Consider the following 27,850-nt stretch of genomic DNA (forward strand, 5'->3'; position numbering starts at 1 on the left):
CGTCCCCCCCCCGGGCCAGGAGATCTACGACATCCCGGCTAGCCTGCGTCACGGAGGAGGAGGCCCCGCCTCTTCTTCTTCTTCTCACCAGGACGTCTACGACTTCCCCCGGGAGCGTCTGGCTGGTGGGGGCGAGGACTCGGGGGGCGACTATATCTACGACATCCCCCCCCAGGTGATGCGCGACGCCGGCATCGTGGGCGAGGAGCTGATGACCGTCTCCTTCAAGCGCCTGTCGGCCTCCAGCACGGGCTCGGCGCGCTCCGCCCACTCCTCCTCCTCCTCCTCGCTGGACACGGTCCCCGTGAGGGGGGAGTCGTCCTCGTCCCTGGCCCCCCCCGGCCCCGCCCCCCTGCTGATCCTGGACCTGGAGCAGGCCATGGAGCGCCTCTCTCGCCTGCAGCAGGCCGTGGAGTCCTCCGTGTCGCTGCTCATGTCCTTCGTCAGCAGTGGCCACTGGCGCGGCTCCTCCAACACGGAGGCCGGCCTCCCCGCCGTGCGGCAGGCGTCGGAGCGCGTGCGCGGGGCCGTGCGCGACCTGCTGGAGTTCTCGCGCGGCGCCGTGGCCAACGCCGCGCACGCCACCGACCGCTCGCTGCAGGCCAAGCTGGCGCGCCAGGTGCAGAAGATGGAAGAGGCCTTCCAGGGGCTGGTCCGCCACGGGCAGGCGCTGGACGCTCTGGGCTGGGTCCCCGCCTCCCTGGGAGGAGGGGGGGGAGGAGGGGGAGGGGGGGACGACCTGGACCGGCTGGTCATGGTGGCCCGGGGCGTCCCCGACGACACCAAACAGCTGGCGTCGTTCCTGCACGGCAACGCCTCCCTGCTGTTCAGACGGACACACCGGCAGCAGCAGCAGCTTCCCCTGCCCCCTCTCCCCCACCACGACTCCCCCAGCACCAACACCACCGCGGGGGGGGCGGGGGGGCCTCCCGAGCGGAGCTCCAGCATCCAGTCCCGCCCCCTGCCGTCGCCGCCCAAGTTCAGCGGCGAGCCGGGGGAGGAGGAGGCTCCTGATAGGCCGTACGAGACGGAGGAGGGCTGGATGGAGGACTACGACTACGTCCACCTGCAGGTAACTACTGTCGCCACGGTAACACATCACCATGACTACTACACACAGGTATCTACAGGTAAAAACATCACTAAGGAAACACATTACCATGACTACAGATAACACGTCGCCATGACTACAGGTAACACATCGCCATGACTACAGGTAGCACGTCAACATGTATAAGTGAGTTATAACAGCATGTAGAAGTTAGTTATAACATCATGTATACGTTCGTTATAACATCTTGTATACGTTCGTTATAACATCTTGTATACGTTAGTTATAACAACATTTATAAATGTGTTATAACAACATGTATAAGTTAGTTATAACATTATGTATAAGTTAGTTATAACATAATGTATAAGTTAGTTATAACATTATGTATACGTTAGTTATAACATAATGTATAAGTTAGTTATAACATTATGTATACGTTAGTTATTATAACATAATGTATAAGTTAGTTATAACAACATGTATAAGTTAGTTATAACAACATGTATAAGTTAGTTATAACAACATGTATAAGTTAGTTATAACATCAGGTATAAGTTAGTTATAACAACATGTATAAGTTAGTTATAACAACATGTATAAGTTCGTTATAACAACATGTATAAGTGTGTTATAATAACACGTATAAGTTAGTTATAACAACATGTATAAGTTAGTTATAACATCATGTATAAGTTAGTTATAACAACATGTATAAGTTAGTTATAACATCAGGTATAAGTTAGTTATAACAACATGTATAAGTTTGTTATAACATCATGTATAAGTTAGTTATAACAACATGTATAAGTTAGTTATAACATAATGTATAAGTATGTTATAACATCATGTATAAGTTAGTTATAACAACATGTATTTGATTGATTGATTGAAAACTTTATTAGAAGATTTGCAGAAGTAGGTACATGAAAGTACATATTACATACAAGGTCAACTAACAGGATAAAAACCCAAGAAAGCCACTGGCTTATTTCAATTGGGGTCCTTGATTCTCAATTCATCGTTACATGTAAGACCGACAAAACAAACTAGTACTATCTACAAGATAATACAGACAAATAACTATTACTATCTACAAGATAAAAATACATCCATCATGGGAAGAACAATACAACAAAACATCAGGTATGTACAGCGGGTAGGACAGGTGGGGACATACACCACAGGTGGGGGCGGGGGACAAAACACAAAGTATGTACAGTGGGTAGTTCGGGTCTTTTAATCTGATTTTTGATTTAGAGGGTCCAGTTACGGATTGCAGCCTCCTGTAAATGTTTTTTGAGAGTGGTTTTGAAGGTGGGCAGTGTTTTGCACTCCTTTAAGATTATAGGAAGGGCGTTCCACATTTTTACTGCATAGTTTGCAAACGAGTTTAACCCCTTGTTTGTGGTGCAACGCGGTTGAACGTGGTTCGTGGAGCTTCCTCTGGTGTTGTATGTGTGGACGTTGTTCACTTTTTGGAAGTATGTTGACAGGTACTTGGGTGTCTTTGTGGTGTAGCGAATCTTGAAGACCAGGCCCAGTGCAAGCTGCTGCACTCTGTCAACTACTCGTAGCCAATCAAGGCTCAAAAAATGAGCAGCAGTTAGATGTGTCCTAGGGTTGAGGCCTAGCAGAAGCCTAACCAGTTTATTTTAGGCTGTCTGGAGTCTTGTTTTATGGGCCTTTGTGGTTCTATAGTACCATGAGTTATATAAGTTATATAAGTTATAACAACATGTATAAGTTAGTTATAACAACATGTATAAGTTCGTTATAACATAATGTATAAGTATGTTATAACATGTATAAGTTAGTTATAACAACATGTATAAGTTAGTTATAACAACATGTATAATAGAGTTATAACAACATGTATAAGTGAGTTATAACATAATGTATAAGTTAGTTATAACAACATGTATAAGTTAGTTATAACAGCATGTATAAGTTAGTTATAACATGTATTAGTTTGTTAAAACAGACAGGATTCTGATGTCAACACACACACACACATTCTCCCAGGGTGCAGCTCTCACCATCAGTCATTATTACTACGTGTTCTTAGCGTGTGCAGGCGTGTTTCTCTACATGCTCCACATACACCAGGCCACGCCCCCAAGTGTGTGTGTGCGTGTGCGTGTGTGTGTGTGCCTGCGTGCGTGTGATCTCTATGCTTCCTCTGTGGTAGCAGCAGAGCTGCAGTGGTCTGGTGTTCTACAGGCTCACGCTGCCCCCTGCTGGTGGTGACAGTTAATACATGTGCTGTTATGCTTTGTGCTCCAGAGCAGTTATACTCAACATGGAACTTAATAATAATAATAATAATAATCATAATAATGCTTTCATATTGTATAGTGATTTTATATAATAATAATAATAATACTATTTTTTTATTGCCATGCAATCAACTTGGCAGTCAATTGTTGGAATGTGGTATTTTATGCTCTAGACACGGGGTCAGCCATAGACGTCTTGCTCAAGGACACCTCGACACCTGGCCTTTTTCTCAGAAAAAGACAAAACATTCCATGGAGAGAATAAGAATAGATCAAATAGAGTAAAATAACACAGTGGGTAAAAAACAACAATAAGAATAGTTGTTGATGCAGGTTCAGTGGAGGGGGGTGGCTGAGGGGGTCTTGGAGACTTGTATCTGGTGTGACTTGTAAATATCTGTGTTGTTATACTGACTGTGTGTGTGTGTGCGTGTGTGCGTGCGTGTGTGTGTGTTCAGGGTAAGGAGGAGTTTGAGAAGAACCAAAAGCAGCTGTTGGAGAAAGGCAACATCACCAGACACAACAAGACCCATCTAGAACAACAACAGGTGAGGGGGGGGAGGGAGGGAGGGAGGGAGGGAGGGGGGGGGGGGAGAGGGAGGGGGGGAGGGAGGGAGGGGGGGAGGGAGGGAGGGGGGGAGGGAGGGAGGGGGAGAGAGAGAGAGAGAGAATGTGAATGTGATTGTTTGAAAAGACACAATGCTATAATGTGAGTATGTAGCCACAGATATACAACTGTTTATGTGTTGGCCTGAAGGTCATGTGGTCAGGTGGCCAGACAGGTGGTCAGTCAGGTGGTCAGGTGGTCAGACAGGTGGTCAGTCAGGGGGTCAGGTGGTCAGTCAGGTGGACAGTCAGGTGGTCAGTCAGGTGGTCAGTCATGTGGTCAGTCAGGTGGTCAGACAGATGGTCAGGTGGTAGGTCAGGTGGTCAGTCAGGTGGTCAGTCAGGTGGTCTAACTCTTTGCCTCCTCCTCCTTCAGCTGAAGCAGTTTGAGCGTCTGGAGCAGGAAGTCACCCGGCCCGTCAACAACGACATCTCCGGCTGGACCCCTCCCCCTTCCCACCCCCACCACCACCCCCCAGGCTCCGCCCACCACCACCCCCACCACCACCGCTCCTCCTCCACCTCCTCCGCCCCCCGGCTGAGCCCCGGCGACCGGCAGCTCCTCCTCTTCTACTCGGAGCAGTGCGACAGCAACGTGACGGCCCTCACCAACGCCATCGACGCCTTCTTCTCCTCCGTGGCCTCCAACCAGCCGCCCCGGGTGTTCGTCGCCCACTCCAAGCTGGTCATCCTCAGCGCCCACAAGCTGGTGTTCATCGGCGACACGCTCTCCCGCCAGGCCAAGTCCCCCGAGGTGCGCGCGCGCGCCCAGCTCCACAGCAACGCCCTGTGCGACAAGCTGAAGGACGTGGTGGTGGGCACCAAGATGGCCGCCCTGCAGTACCCGGCTCCGGGCCACGCCCGGGACGTCACAGAGAGGGTGAGGGAACTGGCGGGCGTCACGCAGGGGTTCCGCGTGGCTCTGGGGCAGCTGGGGGGCATGTAAGGAGGGAGGGGGACCCTGGGGGGGAGGGGGAAGAGACCCCAGAAGAGGAGGGGGCCCCTGGGAAGTGGACTGGGAGACCCCAGAGGAGGAGGGGGCCCCTGGGAGGTGGACAGAGAGACCCCAGAGGAGGAGGCCCCTGGGAGGTGGACTGGGAGACCCCAGAGAGTTACAGAAGGCTCAGAGTGACACTGTCTGGGACACACGGACCCCCCCCCCCCCTCCCACCTGCCCTTCCACGGACCCTCCCTCTCTCCCTCCCACCCTCGCTCTCTCCCTCCCTCCCTTCCACAAACCCTCCACCCCTCCCACGGACTCTCCCTCCCTCCCCCCTCCTATATTAAAGGACAGCAGACTGTCACCCTGGCCTGGACCATTGGTTGTACATGAATCATTGTAAATATTAACTTTCTGTTAGCCAGAAAACGACAGTGAGAGGAAGTGATGAACTTCCACCCATTATGATTATTATTATGATGATTATTATTATGATTATTATTATTATTGTTATACTGTAATTATTGCTCTGATTATTCTGATTGTTATCATTATTGTTCTAATGCGTTGATTAAGGATGTTTAAATTCAAACACAGTGTATGTAGTACGTAACGCTGTTTATTCCTGATGGTGGTGGTGGGTGGGTGGGTGGGTGGGTGGGTGGGGGCTGGTGAACGAGGGATGAGATAGAGGAGGAGGAGAGGGAGGTGGGGGGCAGGGAGGAGGGGGTTAGCCTGTAACCCCACTGAGGAAACCGGTTTTCAGAACGTGACGATTTGACGACTTCAGCATTTTATTATTAAAAGAGACTGTCAGCAATTTGTCGTCCTTGTTCTTCTAAAACACAGAGAGCATGCTCTGTCTCTCTCTCCCTCTCTCTCTGTCTCTCTCTGTCTCTGTCTCTCTCTGTTTCTCTCTCTCTCTCTTTCTCTGTCTCTCTCTGTTTCTCTCTCTCTCTGTCTCTCTGTCTCACTGTCTCTCTCTCTCTCTCTGTCTCTCTCTCTCTCTGTGTCTCTCTCTGTCTCTCCATCATTCTCTCTGTCTCTCTCTGTTTCTCTGTCTCTGTCTCTCTCTCTGTCTCTCTCTGTCTCTCTCTCTCTGGCTCTCACTGTCTTTCTCTCTCTGTCTCTCTCTCTCTGTCTCTCTGTCTTTCTCTGTCTTTCTCTGTCTCTCTGTCTCTCTCTCTCTTTCTGTCTCTCTCTATATCACTCTCCATCTCTCTCTCTCTATCCATATCTATCTCTATTTCTCTCTCTCTCTATCACTCCATCTCTCTCTCCATCTCTATCACTCTCTCTCTATCTATCACTCTCTTCATATCTCTCTCCATCTCTCTCTCTATTTCTCTCTCTCTCACCCTCTCTCTCCCTCTCACCCTCTCTCCCTCTCTCTCTCCTGCTCTCCCTCTCCCTCTCTCTCTCCCTCTCTCTCTCTGTCTCTCTCTACTTTGTTCCAGAACTCTCCGGTGTTCCGCACATGGCTCAAGGAGAAGGAGGGAACTGTCAGTGGTGTCTATTTTCATTAACCCCCCTGCTCCCTCCCTCTCTCAGAAGTGCTGTGCTGCATGGGTCTGGATGGCCAGGGACTCTCACACACACACACACACACACACACACACACACACACACACACAAAAGGTGTGTAAGGTGTGTATTGTGGTGTGTAAGGTGTGTATTGTGGTGTGTACGGTGTGTATTGTGGTGTGTAAGGTGTGGTAGTGTGTAAGGTGTGTAAGGTTGTGTGTAAGATGTGTATTGTGGTGTAATTGGAAATGGTGTATGAAGCTTTTTGACCTTTGACCTAGAAGACCAGGAGACCCAGGAGGAGGAAGTGCTGGGGCATTCTGGTCTCCCACCAGCAGGGGGCAGCGCTGCACCAGGATCACACTTCTCTGGTTCAGGATGAACTCATTTATGGCGCTTTTCCATTGACCGGCTCGGCTTGGCTCGCATTTGAACAGAACAACTATCGTGCAACTTCTCTGCTTTCAGAAACTGTTAGATTTTTTTGGGATTGGGCATATAGTTCATGAATTACGATAGTTTGAAGGAACGCTGTAAAATCCTGGCGGCGCCGACAGCTCCGGTTTCGGAGCAAGACGCAAATCTATCGGCATTAGTCAAATAAATGCTCACATCCAGTCATCCGCTCACTGCTCTCCATCAAAAATGGCACATCCATCAATAATATTACATAATAACAACTGCTCTGATTAGATTGCTTAGATTGTTTAATACATCAACGGGGGGAAAGCGAGATGAACTCTGAGCGAGTATCATGCTTCCTCCATTGAACGGAAAGTCCTATCTATTCCATTCGTGCCTTCCCCCTTTCCACTGGTAATAAGGAACTGCCGCTTTCAGTTCTAGTAGTTTAGATCTCGCAACCAGGGAAACGCCGACATGTGTTAAAGGGAGCAAGATGCGAATCTACCGGCATTTGACTCATGAGTGAACGGCGAAAATGGCTGGACGGCACAGCTTGGGATTCCATTGAAGTTACAGGGAACTAAGTGTGAAAGAGGCTTAAATGTTGAAGTAACAGTAACACAATGTTCATTGATAAAATGACATAAGGGATGGAAAGGGGTTTTAGAAGGGGGATGATGAAGCGTGCTGGACTGAGGAACAGCATAGGCACAGGACATCGCCATAATAGCGATTTTTTTTTGTTATGCTTGTTGTAAATAAAAGTTCTATGATGCATTGAAATGACATTAAACTAAGATAATACGATGGTTATCATAATTTTTCTAATCTTTATTAATACGTTATTACAGAAACAGTAAGTGACATTTTCCGAGAGCGAAATCTGTTGTGGTATTTAAAAATGGCGGTTAATAGCGAAGAAATCTATGAACATGGGATGACGATTTCCATTGACCAATCAACGGTGTGCAGCGTCACACGTCACACGCAGCCTGGCAAAAAAGTACCTTTGGTACCTTTCGCTACCCATCCCGAACAAGAACTAAAACCGGCACGGGTACCAGAAATGGCACGGGTGCTTTTGGCAGTGGAAAAAGGCTAAAGACCAGGGGCCGGATTCACCAAGCGTTTTTAAGAACAAATTTGTTCTTAAGAACAACATTTGTTCTTAAGACAAAACTTAAGAAGATTTGGTATTCACGAAGAAAATCTTATCTTAACTTTAGTTTTTTCTTAACTTTCTTCTTAAGATTTTTCCTAAGATAGAACTTAAGAACAAATGAGATTCTCCAAAACAAAGTTCTTAGATTTCTTCTCAAATTTCTTCTTAACTTTAAGAGAAGCTCTCACCTGTCTTAAAGCAGCTAAAGTGAAAGGGAAGTCTTACTTGAACAATTTTGTATTGCATTTATTAGATTTTGGGGGGGGGGATTTGGATTTATTTGATTTTATTAAAATTTAGTTTAGCCCTAGACAATGTGTTAACACATTTTGTTAATTCAAGTTGGTCAGAGTATTTTTGTGTGAATGTAGCCTATCACATACAGCATGTTTGAGATATAACTGAAATGGGCCTTTCAGCCTGTGTCACATGTAGGCCTATTCCTAGATTACACCACAATGTACTCAGAAAGTAAATCAAGGAGGCAGTTGTTGTATTTGATGTATACTACTTAATTAATCATTATGAACATGTTATTTAAGTAGGCCAAGTAACTGAAACAATGTCCTTACTATTATTTATTTTATATTCACATTTTAGATGGAAGTTCTTCATAAGTTCAAGAGAGAGAGAGAGAGAGAGAGAGAGAGAGAGAGAGAGAGAGAGAGAGAGAGAGAGAGAGAGAGAGAGAGAGAGAGAGAGAGAGAGAGAGAGAGAGAGAGAGAGAGAGAGAGAGACACACACAGGTGTAAAAATCACAGTTCAAAATCTAAGAACTTCTTAAGTGAGAAAACTAAGAACTTCTTAAGACATAGGACAATTCTTAAGAAAAAAATGGTGAATAGCGTTTAAGAGAGCTCCACACTGCCAGACTTTTGGGGCATTTTCGCTGAACTTTGAAGACCCACCAAATATTGACTTTTCAGACTACATAAACATTGAACATATCTACCAAAACTTTAGACTCTCTTCTTTCATCAGAAAAAAAGAAAGTTTGTTTCTAACCTCTTTGAGTGTTTAGAAATCGGCCGTAGAACATAGGGTGGTTTCAGCAAAAACACCTGATTTTGACCAATAAACAGAGAAAACGAGCTTTTTCTGCAGAACTTTTTTTATTTTATTTTTTTTCTGCACTTTTTCTGTATCATCCGACTCTGAACTGTTTGAAGAGTCACGCGATGGCCGTGCTGCTCCGCGATGCTCCGCAATGCTCCGCGCCGCAATGCTCCGCGCCGCGTTTGGCACATACCCTGATCCGTTTCGCCATTACTACAACCCACAGCAAGCCACTTCCTTCTCCAGGCTTTTATCGAACTACTGCCCCCATCTGGGACCGAAATACATTACACCCAAGTCTGAAATTCACTCGCTAGGTGTAGAACATGTCAATAACGCGATCCCCGCGAAAAAAAAAAAAAATCTATAAGACGCCAATTGGCGTCTTTGGCAGTCAACGTTACTATTCTATAAGACGCCAATTGGCGTCTTTGGCAGTCAATGAGTTAAGAACATTCTTAGGAACATCTTATCTTTTTTCTTAAGAATTGTCTTAAGAATTATCTTAAGAACACTTTGGTGAATCCGGCCCCAGGGGCCGGATTCACCAAGCGTTTTTAAGAACAAATTTGTTCTTAAGAACAACATTTGTTCTTAGGACAAAACTTAAGACGATTTGGTATTCCCGAAGAAAATCTTATCTTAACTTTAGTTTTTTCTTAACTTTCTTCTTAAGATTTTTCCTAAGATAGAACTTAAGAACAAATGAGATTCTCCAAAACAAAGTTCTTAGATTTCTTCTCAAATGTCTTCTTAACTTTAAGAGAAGCTCTCACCTGTCTTAAAGCAGCTAAAGTGAAAGGTAAGTCTTACTTGAACAATTTTGTATTGCATTTATTTGATTTTATTAATATTTAGTTTAGCCCTAGACAATGTGTTAACACATATTGTTAATTCAAGTTGGTCAGAGTACTTTTGTGTGAATGTTTTGTGTGAATGTGTGAATGTCTATCACATGTTTGTATGTTTGAGATATAACTGAAATGGGCCTTTCAGCCTGTGTCACATGTAGGCCTATTCCTAGATTACACCACAATGTACTCAGAAAGTAAATCAAGGAGGCAGTTGTTGTATTTGATGTATACTACTTAATTAATCATTATGAACATGTTATTTAAGTAGGCCAAGTAACTGAAACAATGTCCTTACTATTATTTATTTTATATTCACATTTTATATGGAAGTTCTTCATAAGTTCAAAAGAGAGAGAGATAGAGACACACAGGTGTAAAAATCACAGTTCAAAATCTAAGAACTTCTTAAGTGAGAAAACTAAGAAGTTCTTAAGACATAGGACAATTCTTAAGAAAAAAATGGTGAATAGCGTTTAAGAACATTCTTAGGAACATCTTATCTTTTTTCTTAAGAATTGTCTTAAGAATTATCTTAAGAACACTTTGGTGAATCCGGCCCCAGGTGTAGTGGAAAAGCGCCATTAGAGGTCTGCACCTTTTATTTGGAACTGGCTCTCTAAAATGTCAGTTAGTGTGTGAGCTCTACCTAGTGGTAGGAATATATTCTGCAGGGTATGGCTAGAGGCTCCACCGTAGTCTATTCTAGCCATTAAATATTTATTTCAGATCCAAAACAACTCCCCTCCAACACTTACTGCTCTTCTTCCAAGACAGAATACAAGACAGTAACGCATCACTACTGTAGATCAATTTCACGTGCACTTATCCCAGTTACAGTTTACAAAAACAACTACGGTCAGAGATCATTTTTTCACACATACACTAAAACCTGGAATGAGATCCCATATTACATTAGAGCAACAACCTGCATCTTATATTTCAAACAGGCATATCAACACCATCTGAGGGAAGGAGACACCTGCAACCACTGAGCCAACTCACATATACCGTCTTACTCACTCCACTTAAGTCCTCTCCTTTGTAGTATTGTAGAGCTGTTTGAATGGACTTTTGTCATTGCTACAGTACAGGTACCAAACAACGAAATTTAGGAAGTGTGTTGTGTTTCTGTTGTATTGCTTCTGTGATTGTTCTGGTTTTTACTTTTTGTATTTTTATGTGATCCTGTCTTTTTGTGCTGCAGAAGTCAGGACAGTCTAAATGTAACACATTTTAACATCTGTAATGTTACCTTTATTTCGTTCCTGTATAATTAGAAAGAAAGAAAGAAAAACGTTGATAGAAAGTGCAATACTGTATATTACCCAGTATGTCTACTCACACCAGTTTCTCCAGTTTACAGTGTGGACTCTCCAGTCCAGCAGAGAGCAGCTTCACTCTTCCACACAGGTTATTGTAACAGAGGACCAACTCCCTCAGACTAGAGGGGTTTGAGCTGAGAGCTGAGGCCACCGCTTCACAGCCTTTCTCTGTGAGGTTACATCCCTGCAACCTTCATAGAAAAATATAACAGTAATACAAAAGATGTAACAGTAAGATATATGAGGTAAAGGTTCAATGGTTCTATGTGTTCTGTTCTATGGACTTAAAACAGCCAAACTGAGCTTCAATATGTGTTGTTTGTCTGCAGAGTTCTCAGTGTTGAGAGCAGAACGTTTTTTTGAGATACTCACACGGCTGTTCGTTACATTTACATTTTTGGCATTAAGCAGACGCCTTATTCCAAAGCGACTTACACTTGATACATTTGACTAAGCAAGTGAATCATCAATCCACCAGTCGTAGCAGGAAGAATAATCCAGCTCAGGCCCGGGGGGCCATTGGCATTCTCTGTTCTAGAAGGGAAAAATCTACTTCTATCACCATCTTCTAAACCTAGACCTTTTTTTTTCTTTTTTTTCTTAAGATTATTATATAGACACTGGAGAAACAGAGAAAGTCTTAGTTAAGGTGTAACTGAAGAGATGGGTTACACCTTAAGTGAGGCTCGGAACACTGGCAGTAGCCCCAAGAGACACTCCTCTGAACTGGAGTAACTGCCAAGGTTAACATCCAAGTTGTCTTCACCAGTCAGCAACACAAAGACCACAGCTGACCATTGTGCAGGTGAGAGTTTGGCTTCTGAGAGATCTCCTAACCACAGATAGTATTGGACCTCCTCCACAAGAGAATGGTCATTCAGCTCATTCAGACAGTGGAACAGATTGATGCCTCTCTCTGGAGAGGGATTCTCCTGGATCTTCTCCTTGATGTACTTGACTGTTTCCTTATTGGTCTGTGAGCTGCTTTCTGTCGGTGTCAGAAGGCCTCGTAGGAGATTCTGATTGGACTCCAGTGAGAGGGCCAGGAGGAAGCAGAGGAACAGGACAGGTCCAGGTGCTCACTGTCAATGTTTTCTTTATGAAAAATGGTCCGGATGACCCATCGACTGATCACTCTTCATGGATACACAGCTGGGGGCAGAGGAGCTGCATCCTGATTGGACAGTGCTGTAACGAAAGACAGGCCTTCAATCTTTGACTCGACACAGACACAGACACAGACACAGACAGACAGACAGACAGACAGACAGACAGACAGACACACAGACACACAGACACACAGACACACAGACACACACACACACACACACACACACACACACACACACACACACACACACACACACAGGGTCTGCTATGGGAGAGGCTATCAGAAGGTCCCCTTTTTCTAACAAGTGTGCACTCATTCACCACCAGGGAGTGAAGGGCAAAAAGTTGATTCAGCATACTATACTTCAATTCACACTATTGTGTGAACCCATTTCAAGAAGTGACCGGAGAAACACAACGCGTTTTACAAGAGTATGATTCAAAAGGACAAAACCTAAGAGGATAACAAGTGTAACAGTCACAACAGTCACAGACTGTAGACTAATGCATGGTCAATAAAAGCTAAATAAAACTTGGTCCCTTTACAGTATGGCGTTGTGTGCGCTCCGGCGCTCTCAGAGCAAATTTACGAACGCAGCCTATATGTATCACACCGCAGAGGTGTTCTATTAAATTTACTGTTAATTAGGCTAGGCTACGTGATGGAGCAACGCACTGATGTTAACTTGTCATAATCACACATGCCACCAAAGCGACTGTCAACAGACTCTTATTTCACTGGTTGCACAATAAATGGAAACGTACAGATAAATGTACATGACACAAAGTAGCCAGCCTGCATTAATGTGTGTAGGCCTAAACAAAGTAGCAAGCTGGGCAGGAAAATATTTGTGTTCAGGTTGCTTGATTGCTTGATCTGGACTGTTGCAAGAGCAAGTTACCGTAAGTTGAGTAACTATTTGTGTTGGTGTTGTTGATCTGGACTGTTGCAAGAGCAAGTTACCGTAAGTTGAGTAACTATTTGTGTTGGTGTTGTTGATCTGGACTGTTGCAAGAGCAAGTTACCGTAAGTTACCGTAAGTTGAGTTTGTGTTGGCAGAGCTAAATAAATGATTAAATAAACAAACAAATCACAATCTGTTGTCGCTTATTACTGTTAACTAATAAATGGCGCTTGTAGAACGGTTGTATAAAAGCAATATCACACTCGGGGTTGTGCTGTTATTATACTGAATATAACATACTGGCTCTCAGTTTTAAATGCAGCTGAGAATGAGAATCAGAGAGAATGATTAACATCCTGCATTATGGACGTAATTCAACAATTCGATGTCAAAGTAGTGATTCTCATCTTTAATTCAGTGTTAGTTTTAAAACATCTCATCATCAACATCTCATCAAACATCTCATCATAATTCAGTGTTAGTTTTAGTTTGATAACATAGTCAAACACAGCAAACACCAAAGTCAGAATCACTCAAGCCCAACTTCTATATTCCAGGGCCTTTATTTACTTGAAATTCAAAGTCAGTGTATCTTTAGTGTATCATTAACATGTAACAGTAACAGGTTACTGTTGTGTGTTTGTCTAAACCTGAGGACACAGGTGATGCTGACTTATCTCTGTGGCTTTATCTCTAAATAGCTTACATGTTGATTACCATCTGGGATTAACTTATGGAAGAGGGCAATGCTGCATAACCTATGGGAGAAGCTGTAATGGTAGTAGTATAAGCTGCCACTACAAGAGGTTTCTTAAATAATAATGTCAAAATATTCTTGAAAACGTATTATTTGTTTTTTTCCTTATCGAGTGCACCCTTTCAAAATAAGAGTACTAAGCAAGAATGAGGATGGGGAAAGAGACACCACAAAGAGGAATTTAAAATCTAAGAAATGTTAAAATGAATTTTGATTTTCATCTCAGTAAATAAGAGGTAAAAGACGTCAATGAAAGTCAAGTAAGTAAGTAAGTCAAGCTTTATTTATATAGCACCTTTCATACAAGAAATGCAGCTCAAAGTGCTTTACAACAGGAATAAGAACATACAGTGAATATAAAAACATATATAATGACATATACAAGCATAGGATGAATATAAAAGCAGGGGAAAACAGTAAAAAGAAAAGGTAAAGATAAAATACAATAAAATAAATGTAAAAAAGGGAAACAATGTACAACCTCTGCCTTAATGATCCAGCAGCTCTGTCGTCTGTCAACTGGATCTGTAGCGTAACAGACTAGAGAACCATGCCTGTTCACCTCAGACTAGAGAACCATGCCTGTTCACCTCAGACTAGAGAACCAGTGTGTTCATCTCAGACTAGAGAACCAGTGTGTTCATCTCAGACTAGAGAACCATGCCTGTTCACCTCAGACTAGAGAACCATGCCTGTTCACCTCAGACTAGAGAACCAGACCCGTTCACCTCAGACTAGAGAACCAGACCCTTTCACCTCAGACTAGAGAACCAGACCCGTTCACCTCAGACTAGAGAACCAGTGTGTTCACCTCAGACTAGAGAACCAGTGTGTTCATCTCAGACTAGAGAACCAGTGTGTTCACATTAGACTAGAGAACCAGACCCGTTCACCTCAGACTAGAGAACCAGACCCGTTCACCTCAGACTAGAGAACCAGACCCTTTCACCTCAGACTAGAGAACCAGTGTGTTCACATCAGACTAGAGAACCAGTGTGTTCACATCAGACTAGAGAACCATGCCTGTTCACATCAGACTAGAGAACCAGACCCGTTCACCTCAGACTAGAGAACCAGACCCGTTCACCTCAGACTAGAGAACCAGACCCGTTCACCTCAGACTAGAGAACCATGCCTGTTCACCTCAGACTAGAGAACCATGCCTGTTCACCTCAGCCTAGAGAACCAGACCCGTTCACCTCAGACTAGAGAACCATGCCTGTTCACCTCAGCCTAGAGAACCAGACCCTTTCACCTCAGACTAGAGAACCAGACCCGTTCACCTCAGACTAGAGAACCAGACCCGTTCACCTCAGACTAGAGAACCAGACCCGTTCACCTCAGACTAGAGAACCAGACCCGTTCACCTCAGACTAGAGAACCAGACCCGTTCACCTCAGACTAGAGAACCAGACCCGTTCACCTCTGACTAGAGGACTCAAGGACATATCAGATGTCATATTTCGGAAATATCAGATGTTGTTTGGCATGAAGTTCAATCATTAACCACCTCTGCAGCATCCAAGCCAGGGAGCAAACACAATCTTGCACTTCTTGGCCTAAAACTATCGATGAGTATAAAGTATCCTGTTACATCATCACCCCCTATTACAAAAGCAGCTATCGCTGAGTATAAAGTGTCCTGCTCCCTCCCAGAGCTCCACTGTACAACCTCCAGGTTATCTGGCTGCTCTCTGGTGTTGAGTGTAGTCTAGTCTGGACCTCTGTCTCTTCCACCACCACCGCCGCCATCACCTCTATGCTGCGGTCTCTGTGTACGGCCCCCCTGTGGGCCTGGTCCGTTCCCCTGCTGTGCCTGTTGTTGCCCAGGGCTCTGGAGGCTCAGATCCCCCGGGCATGTACCACCCCAGAGGCCCTGGACTCCCGGACGTGCTGCCCCCTATCGAAGGGCTCTCCCTGTGGGTCCAGCGAAGAAAGGGGGGTCTGCAACTCCCCGAATATCCCCATAATACAGACCCCCATAGACTACAGAGAGGACTGGCCGCATGCCTTTTTTGACAGGGTCTGCCACTGTTATGGAAACTATGACGGTTTTGACTGTAGTCAATGTATTTTCGGCTACACGGGTCCTCTCTGCAGGGAACGCCACGTCGTGAGCAGGAAGGAAATAACGGACCTGACAGACGAGGAGAGGGAGATGTTCCTCTCCAGCATGCATAAGGCCAAAAAAGACCAAAGCGAGCGTTTTGTGATCCTCACTAGCAACGACACCACAATTAAGGGGAACTATGCGTTCCGTAACGCCAGTGCGTACGATTTGTTTGCGTGGTCACACTATTATGCAACCCAGACCTACGCCGGGACCAAAACCAACTCAGCACACGAGGGACCTGCTTTCGGCTTCTGGCACCGGTCCTTCCTGCTGTTCATGGAGAGGGAGATCAGAGAGCTGACTGGAAACCAGGCCTTCTCTTTTCCTTACTGGGACTGGACCAGGTCTGACCACTGTAACGTCTGCACTAACGAGTACATGGGGGGAGTGGGCCCAAACGGCTCGATTGACCGCGGCTCACGTTTTTCTCAGTGGAAGGTGAGCTATGGCCATTCAAGCGATGGTGGTTTTTTATAGTCTTGATTTAATTCAGGCAGGACACTGTTATGGCGCAGTTGTCTGTCAGGTGACAGGGCCCGCTGGTTCGCCTACTGGTAGCCTACTTAGGGGGGTCTGATACGTTAAACACCGACTCCCGAAAAGTCTCTGTATAGTCCCATCGACAATCTCTGTAATTGCATTGAACAAATAAACGCCTGGAGGACAAAAAACTTCCTCCAAATAAGCAAGGATAAAATGGAGATAATTGTATTCGGTGCATCTGACAAAAGATGGAAAGTCAGTGCAAAACTTGATTCGCTCTCTCTTCAATCTAAAAAACAGGTCAGAAATATTGGTGTTATTCTAGACTCCGATCTAAACTTCAACAGCCACATAAAATCGATAACTAAATCAGCCTACTATCACCTGAAAAACGTAACAAGAATGAGAGGTTTCATGTCCAAACAATTTCAGCTCATCCAAAACGCTGCTGCTAGGGTCCTAACAAAAACAAAGAAATTTGATACAGTATGTTACGGTACATGTGGGAATACGGTACATGTGGGAAAACTAGGGTTAGGGTTAGGTGCTAGGGTGCTAGGTTTAAGGTTAGGGTTAAGGTTAGGGGTAGGGTTAGGGTTAGGGTTAAGGTTAGGGTTAGGGTTAGACATGCCAGCATGTACCAAGTCACCCTAGCACCTAACCCTAACCCTAGTTTTCCCACATGTACCGTATTCCCACATGTACCGTAACATATATGTATTCTATTATTTAACTTTTTTAAAAATCTGCTTACTTATTCTCTTAATGTATCTTTTTCTTTTAATGCTGTATGTTAAGCCCTTTGAATTGCCCCTGTTGTATGAAATGTGCTATACAAATAAACCTGGCGTGCCTTGTTTAACTCCAGACAGGGAGTTCTAAAAAAGGGGAGCCATTCAATTACACCAAGCTTAGATGTATAAACATTTTTAAGCAATACATGGTTAAACTTGATGGGACTGAATTATGAAAAAGGCGGTTTGCTCTGAATTGTAACACATCTTCAATTATTCACAAGACAATAATTCTATTTTCCACCTCCTCTTTCTCTCCCACCCCTCTTTCCTCCTCCCGTATGCTTTGTCGTCTTCTCCCTCCTCTCCTCAGACTGTCTGTCCGTTCCAGGACAACCTAGAGGTAATCTGTAATGGAAACGGAAGTCCTGTGCATCTTATTCGTAACCCAGGCAAAGACCCGATCAGCTCGTCCTTGCCCACCTATCAAGACAGCCTGGACGCGCTGAAATTCAAAGACTATGAGACCCCGCCGTTCAACCCAAAGTCCAGGCACAGCTTCAGAAACAGACTAGAAGGTCAATTAAATTAAACTGATATTTCATCATATGTACACTACCCCAAATCTTGTGTGTGAGTGCGTGGGTGTGTGTGCGTGCGTATGTGTTTGTGTGTGGGTGTCTGTGTTTGTGTTGCGTGTGCTTGTGCTTGCATGCGACATGCGTGTGTGTTTGTGCTTGTGTGCTTGTTTGTGTGTGTTTGTGTGTGTGCTGATCTATCCTCTCCCCTCCCAGGGTTTGACCTGGGCCCTAAGGACCCCCGCCACTTGGCTCATGCCATGCACAACCTGGTCCACACGTACCTGAACGGAACCATGACCCCCGTGCCCTCCTCCGCCAATGACCCGATATTCATGGTCCACCATGCCTTCGTTGACAAGTAGGGTGGAGATCTGATCAACAATCATTCATGAGCTAATTGAAACACCTTGCCCTGTCATCTGAGTAGTTTAGTCTAGGATATTGTGGGGGGCATGCAGCATCTGGCCTGTAGAGAGAGCTACAGAACTGTGGTGGAGTGTGGGTGATGGGATAATTAGCCCTAGCTGGCGCCCAATTATCCCACCACAGTCCTGTAGCTCCCTCTACAGGCTAGGGGCATGCTCCCCACATATACTCGCTATATAGGTGTAAGGTTGCCTATAATCGAAAAACCTTAAGAATGACTAGAAAAAGTTCCAGAAGAAACTTGTGGGCTTGCAAAGTCTTATTTTGTTAGTAGAAAAAGTTTAAAGATGGTTTGGACGATAGATGGATAGATTTGCTGAGTAGCTGAAGGGAAGGGAGATATTATTATTAGTCTTATTATAGTTGTGAATAAACTTAAAGATTGGATGGATGGATGGATGGATGGATGGATGGATGGATGGATGGTCTTGTCCATCAGGAAGTAACTGCATCTGTCTGAATGTTGTCTGACTCCATGCAGGCTCCTGGAAGAGTGGCTAATCCACAACCAGAATGCTACATACCCCGACGACCCCCGGGTGGCTCAACCGCAGGGAGCAGAGTCCTACATGGCGCCCTTCTTCCCCCTGCGGAAAAACAATTTCTACTTGCACAAATCCATCAACACGCTGGGCTACAATTATGTGGACCACAGCCAGATGTCCCCCCGCCATGTCCCAGAAGCCAGAAAGGCTAACCCTAACCCTACCCCTAGGACCCAGGGTCCACCCCACCCTGGGTCCTCCCCACCCCACCCCACCCTGGGTCCTCCCCACCCCACCCCACCCTGGGTCCACCCCACCCCACCCTGGGTCCACCCCACCCTGGGTCCACCCCACCCCACCCTGGGTCCTCCCCACCCCACCCCACCCTGGGTAAGTGAGGCTCGGAACACTGGCAGTAGCCCCAAGAGACACTCCTCTGAACTGGAGTAACTGCCAAGGTTAACATCCAAGTTGTCTTCACCAGTCAGCAACACAAAGACCACAGCTGACCATTGTGCAGGTGAGAGTTTGGCTTCTGAGAGATCTCCTAACCACAGATAGTATTGGACCTCTTCCACAAGAGAATGGTCATTCAGCTCATTCAGACAGTGGAACAGATTGATGCCTCTCTCTGGAGAGGGATTCTCCTGGATCTTCTCCTTGATGTACTTGACTGTTTCCTTATTGGTCTGTGAGCTGCTTTCTGTCGGTGTCAGAAGGCCTCGTAGGAGATTCTGATTGGACTCCAGTGAGAGGGCCAGGAGGAAGCAGAGGAACAGGTCCAGGTGCTCACTGTCAATGTTTTCTTTATGAAAAATGGTCCGGATGACCCATCGACTGATCACTCTTCATGGATACACAGCTGGGGGCAGAGGAGCTGCATCCTGATTGGACAGTGCTGTAACGAAAGACAGGCCTTCAATCTTTGACTTGACACAGACACAGACACAGACACAGACAGACACACAGACACACAGACACACAGACACACACACACACACACACACACACACACACACACACACACACAGGGTCTGCTATGGGAGAGGCTATCAGAAGGTCCCCTTTTTCTAACAAGTGTGTACTCATTCACCACCAGGGAGTGAAGGGCAAAAAGTTGATTCAGCATACTATACCTTAATTCACACTGTTGTGTGAACCCATTTCAAGAAGTGACCGGAGAAACACAACGCGCTTTACAAGAGTATGATTCAAAAGGACAAAACCTAAGAGGATAATAAGTGTAACAGTCATGGGATTTTAAGTGGATTGTAAGCGAGGACTGTAGACTAATGCATGGTCAATAAAAGCTAAATAAAACTTGGTCCCTTTACAGTATGGCGTTGTGTGCGCTCCGGCGCTGTCAGAGCAAATTTACGAACGCAGCCTATATGTATCACACCGCAGAGGTGTTGTATTAAATTTACTGTTAATTAGGCTAGGCTACGTGATGGAGCAACGCACTGTCTGATGTTAACTTGTCATAATCACACATGCCACCAAAGCGACTGTCAACAGACTCTTATTTCACTGGTTGCACAATAAATGGAAACGTACAGATAAATGTACATGACACAAAGTAGCCAGCCTGCATTAATGTGTGTAGGCCTAAACAAAGTAGCAAGCTGGGCAGGAAAATATTTGTGTTCAGGTTGCTTGATTGCTTGATCTGGACTGTTGCAAGAGCAAGTTACCGTAAGTTGAGTAACTATTTGTGTTGGTGTTGTTGATCTGGACTGTTGCAAGAGCAAGTTACCGTAAGTTGAGTAACTATTTGTGTTGGTGTTGTTGATCTGGACTGTTGCAAGAGCAAGTTACCGTAAGTTACCGTAAGTTGAGTTTGTGTTGGCAGAGCTAAATAAATGATTAAATAAACAAACAAATCACAATCTGTTGTCGCTTATTACTGTTAACTAATAAATGGCGCTTGTAGAACGGTTGTATAAAAGCAATATCACACTCGGGGTTGTGCTGTTATTATACTGAATATAACATACTGGCTCTCAGTTTTAAATGCAGCTGAGAATGAGAATCAGAGAGAATGATTAACATCCTGCATTATGGACGTAATTCAACAATTCCTATGGGGTCAAAGTAATGATTCTCATCTTTAATTCAGTGTTAGTTTTAAAACATCTCATCATCAACATCTCATCAAACATCTCATCATAATTCAGTGTTAGTTTTAGTTTGATAACATAGTCAAACACAGCAAACACCAAAGTCAGAATCACTCAAGCCCAACTTCTATATTCCAGGGCCTTTATTTACTTTAAATTCAAAGTCAGTGTATCTTTAGTGTATCATTAACATGTAACAGTAACAGGTTACTGTTGTGTGTTTGTCTAAACCTGAGGACACAGGTGATGCTGACTTATCTCTGTGGCTTTATCTCTAAATAGCTTACATGTTGATTACCATCTGGGATTAACTTATGGAAGAGGGCAATGCTGCATAACCTATGGGAGAAGCTGTAATGGTAGTAGTATAAGCTGCCACTACAAGAGGTTTCTTAAATAATAATGTCAACATTTTCTTGAAAACGTATTATTTGTTTTTTTCCTTATCGAGTGCACCCTTTCAAAATAAGAGTACTAAGCAAGAATGAGGATGGGGAAAGAGACACCACAAAGAGGAATTTAAAATCTAAGAAATGTTAAAATGAATTTTGATTTTCATCTCAGTAAATAAGAGGTAAAAGACGTCAATGAAAGTCAAGTAAGTAAGTAAGTCAAGCTTTATTTATATAGCACCTTTCATACAAGAAATGCAGCTCAAAGTGCTTTACAACAGGAATAAGAACATACAGTGAATATAAAAACATATATAAAGACATATACAAGCATAGAATGAATATAAAAGCAGGGGAAAACAGTAAAAAGAAAAGGTAAAGATAAAATACAATAAAATAAATGTAAAAAAGGGAAACAATGTACAACCTCTGCCTTAATGATCCAGCAGCTCTGTCGTCTGTCAACTGGATCTGTAGCGTAACAGACTAGAGAACCATGCCTGTTCACCTCAGACTAGAGAACCATGCCTGTTCACCTCAGACTAGAGAACCAGTGTGTTCACCTCAGACTAGAGAACCAGTGTGTTCACCTCAGACTAGAGAACCAGTGTGTTCACCTCAGACTAGAGAACCAGTGTGTTCATCTCAGACTAGAGAACCAGTGTGTTCACATTAGACTAGAGAACCAGACCCGTTCACCTCAGACTAGAGAACCAGACCCGTTCACCTCAGACTAGAGAACCAGACCCGTTCACCTCAGACTAGAGAACCAGACCCTTTCACCTCAGACTAGAGAACCAGACCCGTTCACCTCAGACTAGAGAACCAGTGTGTTCACATCAGACTAGAGAACCAGTGTGTTCACATCAGACTAGAGAACCAGTGTGTTCACATCAGACTAGAGAACCATGCCTGTTCACATCAGACTAGAGAACCATGCCTGTTCACCTCAGCCTAGAGAACCAGACCCGTTCACCTCAGACTAGAGAACCAGACCCGTTCACCTCAGACTAGAGAACCATGCCTGTTCACATCAGACTAGAGAACCAGACCCGTTCACCTCAGACTAGAGAACCAGACCCGTTCACCTCAGACTAGAGAACCAGACCCGTTCACCTCAGACTAGAGAACCATGCCTGTTCACCTCAGACTAGAGAACCATGCCTGTTCACCTCAGCCTAGAGAACCAGACCCGTTCACCTCAGACTAGAGAACCAGACCCGTTCACCTCAGACTAGAGAACCAGACCCGTTCACCTCAGACTAGAGAACCAGACCCGTTCACCTCAGACTAGAGAACCAGACCCTTTCACCTCAGACTAGAGAACCAGACCCTTTCACCTCAGACTAGAGAACCAGACCCGTTCACCTCAGACTAGAGAACCAGACCCGTTCACCTCAGACTAGAGAACCAGACCCTTTCACCTCAGACTAGAGAACCAGACCCTTTCACCTCAGACTAGAGAACCAGACCCGTTCACCTCAGACTAGAGAACCAGACCCGTTCACCTCAGACTAGAGAACCAGACCCGTTCACCTCAGACTAGAGGACTCAAGGACATATCAGATGTCATATTTCGGAAATATCAGATGTTGTTTGGCATGAAGTTCAATCATTAACCACCTCTGCAGCATCCAAGCCAGGGAGCAAACAGAATCTTGCACTTCTTGGCCTAAAACTATCGATGAGTATAAAGTATCCTGTTACATCATCACCCCCTATTACAAAAGCAGCTATCGCTGAGTATAAAGTGTCCTGCTCCCTCCCAGAGCTCCACTGTACAACCTCCAGGTTATCTGGCTGCTCTCTGGTGTTGAGTGTAGTCTAGTCTGGACCTCTGTCTCTTCCACCACCACCGCCGCCATCACCTCTATGCTGCGGTCTCTGTGTACGGCCCCCCTGTGGGCCTGGTCCGTTCCCCTGCTGTGCCTGTTGTTGCCCAGGGCTCTGGAGGCTCAGATCCCCCGGGCATGTACCACCCCAGAGGCCCTGGCCTCCCGGAGGTGCTGCCCCCTATCGAAGGGCTCTCCCTGTGGGTCCAGCGAAGAAAGGGGGGTCTGCAACTCCCCGGATACCCCCATAAAACAGACCCCCATAGACTACAGAGAGGCCTGGCCGCATGCCTTTTTTGACAGGGTCTGCCACTGTTATGGAAACTATGACGGTTTTGACTGTAGTCAATGTATTTTCGGCTACACGGGTCCTCTCTGCAGGAAACGCCACGTCGTGAGCAGGAAGGAAATAACGGACCTGACAGACGAGGAGAGGGAGATGTTCCTCTCCAGCATAGATAGGGCCAAAAAAGTCCAAAGCGAGCGTTTTGTGATCCTCACTAGCAACGACACCACAATTAAGGGGAACTATGCGTTCCGTAACGCCAGTGCGTACGATCTGTTTGCGTGGTCACACTATTATGCAACCCAGACCTACGCCGGGACCAAAACCAACTCAGCACACGAGGGACCTGCTTTCGGCTTCTGGCACCGGTCCTTCCTGCTGTTCATGGAGAGGGAGATCAGAGAGCTGACTGGAAACCAGGCCTTCTCTTTTCCTTACTGGGACTGGACCAGGTCTGACCACTGTAACGTCTGCACTAACGAGTACATGGGGGGAGTGGGCCCAAACGGCTCGATTGACCGCGGCTCACGTTTTTCTCAGTGGAAGGTGAGCTATGGCCATTCAAGCGATGGTGGTTTTTTATAGTCTTGATTTAATTCAGGCAGGACACTGTTATGGCGCAGTTGTCTGTCAGGTGACAGGGCCCGCTGGTTCGCCTACTGGTAGCCTACTTAGGGGGGTCTGATACGTTAAACACCGACTCCCGAAAAGTCTCTGTATAGTCCCATCGACAATCTCTGTAATTGCATTGAACAAATAAACGCCTGGAGGACAAAAAACTTCCTCCAAATAAGCAAGGATAAAATGGAGATAATTGTATTCGGTGCATCTGACAAAAGATGGAAAGTCAGTGCAAAACTTGATTCGCTCTCTCTTCAATCTAAAAAACAGGTCAGAAATATTGGTGTTATTCTAGACTCCGATCTAAACTTCAACAGCCACATAAAATCGATAACTAAATCAGCCTACTATCACCTGAAAAACGTAACAAGAATGAGAGGTTTCATGTCCAAACAATTTCAGCTCATCCAAAACGCTGCTGCTAGGGTCCTAACAAAAACAAAGAAATTTGATACAGTATGTTACGGTACATGTGGGAATACGGTACATGTGGGAAAACTAGGGTTAGGGTTAGGTGCTAGGGTGCTAGGTTTAAGGTTAGGGTTAAGGTTAGGGGTAGGGTTAGGGTTAGGGTTAAGGTTAGGGTTAGGGTTAGACATGCCAGCATGTACCAAGTCACCCTAGCACCTAACCCTAACCCTAGTTTTCCCACATGTACCGTATTCCCACATGTACCGTAACATATATGTATTCTATTATTTAACTTTTTTAAAAATCTGCTTACTTATTCTCTTAATGTATCTTTTTCTTTTAATGCTGTATGTTAAGCCCTTTGAATTGCCCCTGTTGTATGAAATGTGCTATACAAATAAACCTGGCGTGCCTTGTTTAACTCCAGACAGGGAGTTCTAAAAAAGGGGAGCCATTCAATTACACCAAGCTTAGATGTATAAACATTTTTAAGCAATACATGGTTAAACTTGATGGGACTGAATTATGAAAAAGGCGGTTTGCTCTGAATTGTAACACATCTTCAATTATTCACAAGACAATAATTCTATTTTCCACCTCCTCTTTCTCTCCCACCCCTCTTTCCTCCTCCCGTATGCTTTGTCGTCTTCTCCCTCCTCTCCTCAGACTGTCTGTCCGTTCCAGGACAACCTAGAGGTAATCTGTAATGGAAACGGAAGTCCTGTGCATCTTATTCGTAACCCAGGCAAAGACCCGATCAGCTCGTCCTTGCCCACCTATCAAGACAGCCTGGACGCGCTGAAATTCAAAGACTATGAGACCCCGCCGTTCAACCCAAAGTCCAGGCACAGCTTCAGAAACAGACTAGAAGGTCAATTAAATTAAACTGATATTTCATCATATGTACACTACCCCAAATCTTGTGTGTGAGTGCGTGGGTGTGTGTGCGTGCGTATGTGTTTGTGTGTGGGTGTCTGTGTTTGTGTTGCGTGTGCTTGTGCTTGCATGCGACATGCGTGTGTGTTTGTGCTTGTGTGCTTGTTTGTGTGTGTTTGTGTGTGTGCTGATCTATCCTCTCCCCTCCCAGGGTTTGACCTGGGCCCTAAGGACCCCCGCCACTTGGCTCATGCCATGCACAACCTGGTCCACACGTACCTGAACGGAACCATGACCCCCGTGCCCTCCTCCGCCAATGACCCGATATTCATGGTCCACCATGCCTTCGTTGACAAGTAGGGTGGAGATCTGATCAACAATCATTCATGAGCTAATTGAAACACCTTGCCCTGTCATCTGAGTAGTTTAGTCTAGGATATTGTGGGGGGCATGCAGCATCTGGCCTGTAGAGAGAGCTACAGAACTGTGGTGGAGTGTGGGTGATGGGATAATTAGCCCTAGCTGGCGCCCAATTATCCCACCACAGTCCTGTAGCTCCCTCTACAGGCTAGGGGCATGCTCCCCACATATACTCGCTATATAGGTGTAAGGTTGCCTATAATCGAAAAACCTTAAGAATGACTAGAAAAAGTTCCAGAAGAAACTTGTGGGCTTGCAAAGTCTTATTTTGTTAGTAGAAAAAGTTTAAAGATGGTTTGGACGATAGATGGATAGATTTGCTGAGTAGCTGAAGGGAAGGGAGATATTATTATTAGTCTTATTATAGTTGTGAATAAACTTAAAGATTGGATGGATGGATGGATGGATGGATGGTCTTGTCCATCAGGAAGTAACTGCATCTGTCTGAATGTTGTCTGACTCCATGCAGGCTCCTGGAAGAGTGGCTAATCCACAACCAGAATGCTATATACCCCGACGACCCCCGGGTGGCTCAACCGCAGGGAGCAGAGTCCTACATGGCGCCCTTCTTCCCCCTGCGGAAAAACAATTTCTACTTGCACAAATCCATCAACACGCTGGGCTACAATTATGTGGACCACAGCCAGATGTCCCCCCGCCATGTCCCAGAAGCCAGAAAGGCTAACCCTAACCCTACCCCTAGGACCCAGGGTCCACCCCACCCTGGGTCCTCCCCACCCCACCCTGGGTCCACCCCACCCCACCCCACCCTGGGTCCCCCCCACCCCACCCCACCCTGGGTCCACCCCACCCCACCCCACCCTGGGTCCTCCCCACCCCACCCTGAGTCCACCCCACCCCACCCTGGGTCCACCCCACCCCACCCTGGGTCCTCCCCACCCCACCCCACCCTGGGTCCTCCCCACCCTGGGTCCTCCCCACCCCACCCTGGGTCCTCCCCACCCCACCCTGGGTCCACCCCACCCCACCCCACCCTGGGTCCACCCCACCCCACCCCACCCTGGGTCCTCCCCACCCCACCCCACCCTGGGTCCACCCCACCCCACCCTGGGTCCACCCCACCCCACCCCACCCTGGGTCCACCCCACCCCACCCTGGGTCCACCCCACCCTGGGTCCCCAACCCTAGCACCCTAGCACCTAACCCTAACCCTAGTTTTCCCACATGTACCGTATTCCCACATGTACCGTAACACATATATTCCTTTCAATAAAAATAAATCTCTTTTGAATACTTTACAATACTTAACAACATACTCCTATCACACAGAGAGATATCCCAGCTAGCAATTGTTGGTTCTAAAAATGTTCAAAGAATGTTACCTAGAACGTTCTCATAATGTTTTCAGCGGGAAGTTTTCTTTAAGTTCTCAGAATGTTCTAGGATAACATTCTCTAAAAACATTTTTTAAATGTTGTGTGATAACATTGCTAGAACATTATGCCCTAATGTTCTTGAAAACGTTTTCAGTGGGAAGTTCCCAGAATGTTCTAGGATAACGTTCTCTAAAAACATTTTTTAAATGTTGTGATAACCTTCTTAAAATGTTAAGTGGCAACATTGCTAGAACATTATGCCCTAATGTTCTTGAAAACGTTTTCAGTGGGAAGTTCCCAGAATGTTCTAGGATAACGTTCTCTTTTTAAAATGTTGTGTGATAACCTTCTTAAAATGTTAAGTGACAACATTGCTAGAACATTATGCCCTAATGTTCTTGAAAACGTTTTCAGTGGGAAGTTCCCAGAATGTTTTAGGATAATGTTCAGTAATAACCTTCTTAAAATGTGAGTTGACGATATTGCTAGAACATTACACCTTATGTTCTCAAAACATTTTCAGCTTAAGTTTTTTGTTTGTTCCCAGAATGTTTTAGGATAACGTGTGTTACGTTTTGGAATAATGTTCTAAATGTAGAGTGGTGTTGGACCCATGTGCGGTGCGACTCAGAGGAATTGAGGTCGAGACATGAATAAAATAAAGTTCTCTTTACTGAGATGAATACACTGAATATCCATAGCATAGGACCGTGATACAGAACCACAGAAAAATAAAGGAGAGCAAGCAAGGCTCTGCGTAGC

The 27,850-nt window shown here is 45.4% G+C and overlaps 3 protein-coding genes across 3 annotated transcripts in view; all 3 read left to right on the forward strand.

Annotated features, from left to right (window-relative positions):
* bcar1 (BCAR1 scaffold protein, Cas family member) overlaps positions 1-4,882 on the forward strand; it is a gene marked incomplete at both ends in the record, with an annotated part of 48,317 nt that extends 43,435 nt beyond the window's left edge. The window contains 3 exons of the mRNA XM_080539441.1: positions 1-1,072; positions 3,789-3,878; positions 4,313-4,882. The exon at positions 1-1,072 is cut by the window's left edge and continues 194 nt beyond it. Coding sequence (XP_080395567.1) covers positions 1-1,072; positions 3,789-3,878; positions 4,313-4,882 — 1,732 coding nt within the window. The remainder of the gene's footprint in view (positions 1,073-3,788; positions 3,879-4,312) is intronic.
* A 10,767-nt stretch (positions 4,883-15,649) lies between these two features.
* LOC308165292 (tyrosinase-like) lies at positions 15,650-20,667 on the forward strand. Its single transcript, XM_080539448.1, has 4 exons — positions 15,650-16,522; positions 17,675-17,879; positions 18,096-18,240; positions 18,790-20,667. The coding sequence occupies exons 1-4, from the start codon at positions 15,731-15,733 to the stop codon at positions 19,241-19,243; spliced, it is 1,596 nt and encodes a 531-aa protein (XP_080395574.1). The 5' UTR covers positions 15,650-15,730; the 3' UTR covers positions 19,244-20,667.
* Positions 20,668-23,095: 2,428 nt separating this feature from the next.
* Positions 23,096-27,761, forward strand: LOC308165291 (tyrosinase-like). The gene is made up of 4 exons (XM_080539447.1): positions 23,096-23,969; positions 25,122-25,326; positions 25,543-25,687; positions 26,221-27,761. Exons 1-4 carry the CDS (start codon positions 23,178-23,180, stop codon positions 26,906-26,908), a joined length of 1,830 nt encoding a protein of 609 aa, XP_080395573.1. The 5' UTR covers positions 23,096-23,177; the 3' UTR covers positions 26,909-27,761.
* Positions 27,762-27,850: the final 89 nt, after the last annotated feature.

The sequence above is a fragment of the Nansenia antarctica genome (assembly GCF_963989245.1).
Source record: "Nansenia antarctica genome assembly, chromosome: 9".
Lineage (NCBI taxonomy): Eukaryota > Metazoa > Chordata > Actinopteri > Argentiniformes > Microstomatidae > Nansenia > Nansenia antarctica.